This window comes from Sceloporus undulatus, chromosome 6, assembly GCF_019175285.1.
Source record: "Sceloporus undulatus isolate JIND9_A2432 ecotype Alabama chromosome 6, SceUnd_v1.1, whole genome shotgun sequence".
In the NCBI taxonomy this organism is placed as follows: domain Eukaryota; kingdom Metazoa; phylum Chordata; class Lepidosauria; order Squamata; family Phrynosomatidae; genus Sceloporus; species Sceloporus undulatus.
Genome location: NC_056527.1, coordinates 86,319,114 through 86,328,069, shown reverse-complemented (window position 1 = coordinate 86,328,069; position 8,956 = coordinate 86,319,114). Strand labels below are relative to the sequence as shown.

The following is an 8,956-nucleotide window of genomic DNA, read 5'->3' as shown; positions in this document are numbered from 1 at the left end:
AAAAAAACCACAAAAAACAACTAGCAACTGTGTCATTTAGAACTGTGGATCATGCAACGATCATATTCCTAGGAGGAGAGTGTTGTCATAGCTGCACCATCAGAACTATGACACAAGCAGAGAAAGCCCCGTGGGTGTTGTGTGGTGGTTACTATGTGCAACGTTACAGCATTTATCACAGCAGGATAGGCTTCTAGTAGAAGAGAACAGACCACAACAGATGAATGGGGCACCAATAATCAAGAACAGAGGGCAGTGGAAAGCCATGGGTGTCTTGTGTCCCCACCTTTTGAGGTGCCCCATTTGACTGTGGGAACTTCTGTTGTGCAACGGAACATCTTGCATAATACCCTGTTGCATACTGTCACACTCCTTTAACATGATGATGTTTCATGTCAGCGATGTAGCTTTGGCATCGTGAAGTTCTGCATGTCAAGCTGTGATGAAGAATTTCAGCCTTAATTTTTTGCAAAATATATCTACAAAATAGATTATTGCTGATCAAAACAGATGCTGTAGTTTTACATAGAATTGTTGTATGTGAGGTACAGAGCAGTGCTGATGAATGTGTAACCCTCTGCAGGTTGTTTGACTCCATTTCCCATCAACCTGCCTAGCCTAGTCAAGGGTACAGGATGATGGTAGCAGTAATTAAAAAATATCTGAGGGGCAGAAGGTTACTGACCCTAGCCTTATCCTAGAGGAACACACAAAAATAAAGAGATCTCAGATTCTCCAAATCTTGTCGTATTCTGACCCCATCATCTCTGTCCATGACCATGTTGGTTGGTGCGGATGGGAGTTGGTGTCCAACTACATCTTGAGAACTAGAAATTCCTGACTTCTGTTTTAGCTGCTGTTTTAACATGAATGTGTTCAGGATGGATGTAAAAATGCATCACTGCAAATGCAGAGGAAAAAATTGCCTATTGTGTAATACCTAGGATCACTTGTATTTTAAAAAAATTAAGTCTCATGGGGCAGCCAAAATGCCTACTTTGTATAAAAGCAAACATGGAAACCAACACAGAAGGGAGCAATTTATCAGGGCCCCATTGCTCAGTTCAATTATTACAGTATTGTGGATGATATTCTATCTAGCCCATTATAACATATACATCAGTCCCAGGCCCGATGATTTTCTGTCCTGCAGCACACACTGTTTCACATATACTCACACCATCCCAAATATATGATTGGAAAGATAGAGGAATGGAAAAGGGGGGGGGGGGATCTGTGACCTGGACTTTTGTTGCCATAGTGATGACGTAGGAAGCAGTTGCTATGGAGGAGATTCCTTGAGCATCAGGCCTCCTGCAGGGCACCAAAGCACATTTAAAGGGCCAGCAAGCTGCTTCTTCCCTCCATCCAGAGTAGATGACCTTTGTGGTTCTTTCTGAGTGCTGCTATAGGGTCAGGGATGGGGAGTAGGTGATTTCTGAACCTGAGCAAGGAAGCGATCAAAGAGGGCTGTTTCAAGTATCTGTAATCTAGGAGCTCAGGCTTGGTTTGGAGAGGAATTAAAAATCCTAATTAGAGCATGAGCTAGATGTGACTCAGAAGTCTTTCCATCAACACAACATCCTCTCCTTTCCTCCAGAATTGTATGTTCTACCCTTGCCCAGCAGAGGGCACTATGTGAACAATTCTGACAGCTTGCTCAAGAGACGCTGGCCTGAATGCAATTGATTTGTCCCAATTAGGGCAGATCTGTTTAACATATCGTTGAATAGGACGCATAAAATAATGCAATGACAAACAGAGGCTGCATGGCCATCTGTTTGGGGTTGCTTTGATTGTGTATTCCTGCATAGCAGGTGGTTGGACTTGATGGCCCTTGAGATCTCTTCCAACGCTATGATTCTATGAAACAGCTACTTGGCAGCAGCAGTAGTCGTGGATGATCCTGATGTACGATCTTACAGAGGGAATAGCAGTGACACCATTGCAAACCCATGTTAGCACTGCATGAAGGGAGGCAAAGGTGAACCTCCTTGCGAGACCCTTTCACCAAAAAAAACCCTGTGATGAGACAGCCCCAAACAAAACAAAAGGAAGGACTGACACACAAAGAGAGAGGTAGAAAAGATGGATAGAATCAATTAGGGAGGTCACGGGCCTTAAATTGCAAGGCCTAAGCAGAGAAGTGGAGGATAAGGGGTCTTGTCTCATCCTCAGGGTCGCCATGAGTCAGGGTGGACCCAAGAGTAATTAACAACAAGAATAAAGTCAACACACAGTTGGGATCCTGGATTCGGATTTTCAAATCCCAAACTAGCAACTCCTGAATTGGGTGGGTAGGGATGCAAATTGGGTGGGAGGAGATGCAAAGAACTTTTCCCAACAGCTCTTATCTTAAACATGTTATTGCTTACAGACTGAGGGGAAATGGTTGGGAGCAGGTTGTGTAGATGAAGAGTATGATCAGCAGGAGTCAGTTAGTCCCATAACCCTGAAAAGTGAGTGTAGCGGTGTGAGGATCTGAAGTTAAATTCATTCAGATAAGTTTCTCTATCTAGCTAATGTTCTTATTGACATTAACATTGACTTTAAGCTGTAATTAAGCTTATTAACATTAACATTGACTTTAAGCTGTAATTCTAAACTGACTTAATTCTAAAATGCTTAAGATTGCAAGCTGCCGTTTGGAAGATTCTGATGCAAATACAGGCTTGCCTCAGTTCACAAAGCCTCTGATAAAGAAGCTCCTTTCATAAGGTCTTTTTAACACCTTCCTTTCTTATCGTTAGTCTAACTGGACATTTTTTAGCAGCATCAGCACTGGGACGAAGAGAGAGGAGGACTGGAGAAACAAGACTTTTGGTGTCAGGTTGCAGTAGTGTGTCTGCAGTAATAAAGCTTGAGTTGTGAAAGAGCAGGATTCTACCCTTGTATCGGCTATGGTAACTGTGTACATCCTTTTACAATAGGCAATGTAAACAGCAGGTGATTCCATAATCCCTCACTGAGTGTACATGAACAACAAAACAGAAAGAAAGGCAGAGAATAGTATATCACCCTGCCATATCATCGGCTTCTCTAACATGTTAAAGAAGCATTGGTCTGTAAGTCTGGCCACCAAATTGAAAATTGTAAGAAAAATGAAAGCTGGTGAAAGAAAAAGTCATCCTTGGATACACTTTGGAAAGAGCTTTTAAGTAGGCTCTTGAAGGTTCAAATTGTTTTTGTTTATTTATGCAAGGCTTACCTGACCTGGTTGTTTGATTTCACAGATGTATATTATTAGTTTGGGATAAAAGCTTTGCTGAAACATGTTGAATTGTCCTTCATTTTGTGATGCAGGAATCTATTCCTGTTCTTCCCATGTTATTTGTGCCTCTTGCTGTTAAAGAAGTAATTCTGATGAACACATCTGCTTCATTAATTGAGATATATGTGTATAATTGTATGTGATTTGACAGATCAGCTTCCTAAAGACTCAACCCGTTGCTGCAACAGGGTCAAGGAAACACAGTTTGTAAGATACCAGATTCAGGGAGTTACTTTGATATCAGAAGAGTCTTTATGATGGAAGCAAGGGAAAAGTATAGAAGATGTGATGCAGTTTGCTCACTCACTTAGTATTCAAGCAAAGTCTCAGCAGAGACACTGAGTCAAAAAAGAACTATGAAGCTGCCAAGGGAAGAATCAATCGTGAATCAAGAAGAAACAAACTGTACTTCTCTGTGGCAGAGAAAAGCTGTTCCCCTAGCTATTTAGCATCTTTAGGTCTGTCAATAGAGAATGGCTTGTATCTATAGAATCCTGTGTATATCTAGCAGATCTAGTGTCGAGATGTTAAAATCTGGATTATCCCAGGTTTTCTTAGTTTCAAACAATTTTCTAGCCCTTGTGGTTGCTGAAGTGTGTTTGAAAGCCTTTATGTAATCACTACAAAAGGGGCAGTGTGGTATAGTGGTTTGAGCATTGGATAAGGCCTCTGGGAAACCAAGGTTAGAAACCCATGGAAATCCACTCGAGCAAGTCACACTCTCAGCATTCGAGGAAAGCAATCACAAACCTCCTCTGATTAAGTCTTGCCAGGAAAGCCCCATGATACATTCACTCTTGGATTGCCAGAAGTTGGAGTTGACTTAAAGGGTGTGAACCATGGGCTGAATGCGATTTATCTGATTCACCCTCAAATGTTTTTTTCCCCTGTCAAAAACTGAGAATCACGTCTTCAAAGGCTTGCAGGATGTGCATCTCTCTATTTATTTGCTCTTTAGACCCATCCATATGCCTGAAGAAGGGTCTGGCTACCAGATTCTAAAGACTGGAAGTGAAAGAGACGTCATTTTTGAACTCAGAAAAATGGCCATATGCATCTTTTGAGTGTCTGCAACTGTCACTCCAGCCTCACATGTTGAAAAAATGCCAGAAAGACATGTGGTTAGAGAAAGGCCTATTTATGCCAAATAAATACATAAGGGGATCCCAGTTGGTCTATGCACAGTTAATGAGATCTCCTATTAAGCCCCCAGCCTTCTTTACATGAATTGTGTAGCCAACAGCAAGATATTTCTGTACATCCTATCCAGAAATCTCAAGTGCAGAAACCTCATTCTTTATGCCAATTGGATTTGTCTTATCAATGCAATTATATAATTCCATTTTTAGACCATGGGGTTTCAATTTTAGACACAGGGGAAAGCGTTTTTTTCAAAACCAGATACAACTAGACATCACCTCCAGCTTGATTGATTGATTAACCCACCTTTCTCCCAACTTGGGACCCAAAACCAAAGGATGAAAATCTGGTGAAATTGCCAACCTGTGCCCCTTAAATCAGGGGTGGGCTAAGTGAAGCCTAGGGGCTGCATACAGCTGCCAAGACCATTTTAGTGGCCTCAGGGGTCCATTTTAAAAAAATGCCCCAAAACATCCTCTAGGCCAGTGCATGTGGGGGGCATTTTTGCCATGTTTTTGGTTCCACTTTCAAGGCCAGGAGAGTCCTTTTACAGGGGAAGTGACTTCCTAGTATTTTCCTCTTGTAAAAAGGGGCCTCTCCTAGACCTAAAAGGGCCCTGGCGCATGGGTCAAAATGAGCAAGGAGTTAGGGAACACTGTGGGGCAATACATATTTATATTTATTCATTCATTCGGGGAAATATGGAAGGGGCACAGCCCTCCAAGGTCTTCTGCTGGCCATGTCCTCCTAGCCTCCAACAGATGCCATGGAGGATTTGAGGAAAATTTTAAAGTCAGAACAAAAAGTCTGGGTGTGTTTCTGGGATATGTTGGTGGGTACACACTCTGCATATGATCAGTCCTCGGGGGCCAAAATTCTGGTTCTCCACCCTACGGCAATAAGATGTGTTCTGCTAGCCTGGGAGTTAAATTTCCACTGCTCTTGAGTCCCATCCATACTATTCTGTCCATAATCCCCAACTACTAGGCATAAATCATTCCTTTCCCTCCCCATGGATGCTGAGTCTTTTCTGAATATTGAGTTCAGAGGATGGGAAAGCATGCAAATGAAATGTCTTAGTTCATTTAAAGAATGATGAACATGCATTCCATTGATTTGCACTATCAGATCTGTGCAGAATTTGAACCATCCTTTATATGACTTGGGAAGTAGTGTCCCCAGATGAACCTGAGCTTAGCAGATAACCCTGAATACACTTCCTACAATACAGTGAGTCACTGAATGTGTGTGTATGCAGAGCCTGAAAAGGTTATTTTCTTTGGGACTACAGCTCCTCTTATTTACCTGACTGCATAGCAATTGACACGTGGATTCTGGGAAGTATAGTACAACAAAAAAAGAAATTTTTCCAAGCACTGAACATTGGGACCTTCAAATATGATGGAAAGTGGACTCTTTTTAAATAAGTCCCAGTCAGAAAGGGAAAGATTCGATATGTTGGAGGGGTGGGACTGAAACATTTGAAGCTGTGCAGAGGTTTATAACTCATTCTAACCCTTAATATCCTGCATCACAGAGGCTTCCTTTATAATGTTGAGTCTCCACCAGGTGCTGCTCTTTTCCCCCCTTTCCCCATCTATCTACTCACCCACTCACCGGCCCACCGCCAAGCCAGAACATTTGCTTTCTACATGGGAGTCAACCAGAATGACTCTTGGCATAGCCTCCCACCCCCACCCAACCCCATTGCTGGGATGTCCAGTCCCTGGGCTAAATATACCCCAGCAGTTTGCAAATGTAGCAGTATGTTTGTAACCTGAACCCCCAGCAATCGGGCAGAGCCACTGCTGTCCACATAACACCAGGCCCAGGCAGCATGGAGACACCCGACGGCAAAGACTCCAGGCCCGTTTTGGTGAGCACTTGCACCTCCCTCCCTATTTTCCACCCTGGCTTCCCAGGCTTGGGATCATCCTCCTCAGGAGAGAGATCCCCCCTTACCTGTGCCCTACTGCCTATCCCACCCTATTCTTTCACTAGTTTGGCCCCCAACCCACATTTGGACTTCTAGAGCTCAGACTGCTACCACTTTGGATGGTTTCCATGCCATTGGTAACCCAGCATTCCCACTTCAAGTCATCCCCTGCCAGTCCCAACTTCCCCTCTCCTCTTCCCCACCACCTGTATTTACAGGCATAAATCTGTCCTCCGACAGATAGATGACTATCTATATTTGCATTTTTAGGGGTGTGTGTGTGTGTGTGTGTGTGTGTGTGTGTATATATATATATATATATATATATATATAACTTTTTAATGATTTGTGTTATTGCATATTGTATTTTGTTGTTCTTATGCTGGTCTGTGACCATAATAAATATTTATCTATCTACAGGCATACATCAGTTCTGTAAATTTGCTCTATACATCTAAAATATATCTATCCTCATGTTAGGCACAGTTAGAATCTTTTTTTGTTCCTACATGTACTAGCTGTTGGGCTGCTCCCAAATGTGTTGATAATATTAGAGTATAGCTTCCAGGTGGTACTTATTTGATTGGTAGGCTACTAACCTTGAGCTATTTAGGAACCAGGTTTAAGGATGAAGATGATTTTTGTGTGCGTGTTGGTTTTTTATTCCTGGAAATGATACCATTTGGGACCTGGATGTGTGACAACTGCTTTTAAAATGCAGTAATTGACCGTAAATATGTGCAAATGCTGGAGTTTTCAGGGGATGGGGAAAGTGTATATTTTAAATACTAAGCTTTCCAGATATTGTTCGTGAAATGTCACCCATAAGAGCAGAGAACAGAATCATGAACATGGTTTATTGCGGCATCTGGTGATATAACATGAGGTAACATGCAAGTAAGCATCGTGGGGTCTATGTCTATCCCGTTACCCAACTCATATTCAACCTGTTACGTTGTAATCCCTTGTACACTTAGTAAGAATGTGGATTAATTTCTCCTAAGTGTGCTTCTAACACCTTTATTGCTGCCATGATTAGCCAGAGATAAAGATAGTCTCCCATGTACTGGAAAGTATTTTTATTATTATTATTGTATGTGTTATGGTTGTTGCGAATCCACATCAGCAGCGTTGAGTCTAGCACCACGAAATTGTGGCAGTCTTGAGATTTACTGAAACTGGACAAAGACTGTGTGATCTTCTTCATGGGCCAGCTGACTCCAAACGTCAGCTCTGTTTCCCACTTGGATACTGTAACTCATCCTACAAACTTCCCCACACTGGCACCTTCCAGGTGTGATGGACTGCAGCTCTCCTCATTTTCAGCCAACATGGCTGTTGGCCATGCCAGACGCGGGTGCAAATTAGAGTCCAGCAACCTGGGGGGCACCAGTTTAAGCCCGGTCTTCTCTGGATGGCTTTGACTAAGAGGAATATGAATTAGACTAACAGGAACATGAATTGTTCACTTGGTCTGGAACTAAAACTGACTAAGAGCTTCAGCGACTTACTTTTCAGAGAGCTACTCTCAGAATCCCACAACATTTGCCTGCGGGTCATCTCTGGGAGTTATAGTCCAAAAATGTAACTCTTCCACACTCTGGAAACTTACATCATCCCCATAGCAGCCAATGCCCAGCTCCTGCCAGAGTGTCCTTTAAGTGAGGTTTATCCGGATTGTGGCTCTGTAGAGCATGTGTCTCCTGTCACCAGGCAGATGGTTTTTAGGTTCCTTGTCAGTATTGTGGCCAAAACTTTACTGCTGTGCAATGGCAGAGAAAAGTTGGTTTGTATTTTGTAGACTCTGCCTAGATAGTTTCAGTGTAGCTTGGAATTTCAAGCTTTCAAGGAGGAGATTGATGGCTAGGAATGGGCTATGGGAATAAACTTTCCTCTTAGCAACCTGTTCTCATACCTGTTAAGATGGGAGATGGCTCATGGATACATGCTGCAATTGCCTTTATTTGATTCTGGGGGAAATTTGATGTGATTGCTTCGAGAATGAGGCTCATGGTAAAGCCCTAACTTGTTTTTATTTCATGTGTGCGCTTGTGGATATAAATCTACTTCTTTGGCTGGAGTACTGCATGGCATAATGATGTAAGAGACTAACACTGCTAGTACTTTGAAACCTATATAAACCTATAGGGTGGGAGAATATCCTAGTCTGGTGACCTCATTGGCCAGTCACAAGGGAATAGAATGTCTAGGTCCAAAACACACTGCAGAAATAATCCAGTTTGAGACCACTTTAACTGCCCTGTCTCAATGCTCGGGAATTCTAGGAACTGTGGTTTTGGGAGCCATTTAACTTTCTCTGTCACAGAGCCCTGAGGACAAAATAAACTAGAATTCCCATGATTCCCTCACACTGAGCCAAGGCAGTAATCAGCTAAAGGACTGTGTCCTTCTACTGCATCATTTACCACCCATAAAGTTTATCTTACAGGAGTGATGTACATTTTCAGTATGAAATGAAATCTTGGAGAGGTCTTGGGGTCCTATCATACTACATTGGTGGTATTCAAATGCTTTACACTTGGGACCCCTCCTTTACATCTGTATGCAGATGTTGCAATTTCCCTCCCTTGATGTAGTAGATGAATAAA

The 8,956-nt window shown here is 42.5% G+C and overlaps 1 protein-coding gene across 6 annotated transcripts in view; it reads left to right on the top strand.

The window, feature by feature from the left end:
* Positions 1–8,956, top strand: part of CACNB1 (calcium voltage-gated channel auxiliary subunit beta 1) — a 64,042-nt gene that overhangs the window by 19,235 nt on the left and 35,851 nt on the right. Inside the window, exon 1 of one of the 6 annotated variants that reach the window (XM_042475338.1) lies at positions 6,160–6,287. The exons of the other annotated variants lie outside the window; for them this stretch is intronic. Within the exon in view, the coding sequence (XP_042331272.1) occupies positions 6,249–6,287 (39 nt within the window). The 5' untranslated portion in view covers positions 6,160–6,248. Of the gene's footprint in view, positions 1–6,159; positions 6,288–8,956 lie in introns of those variants that run through there. 6 annotated transcript variants of the gene reach the window in all.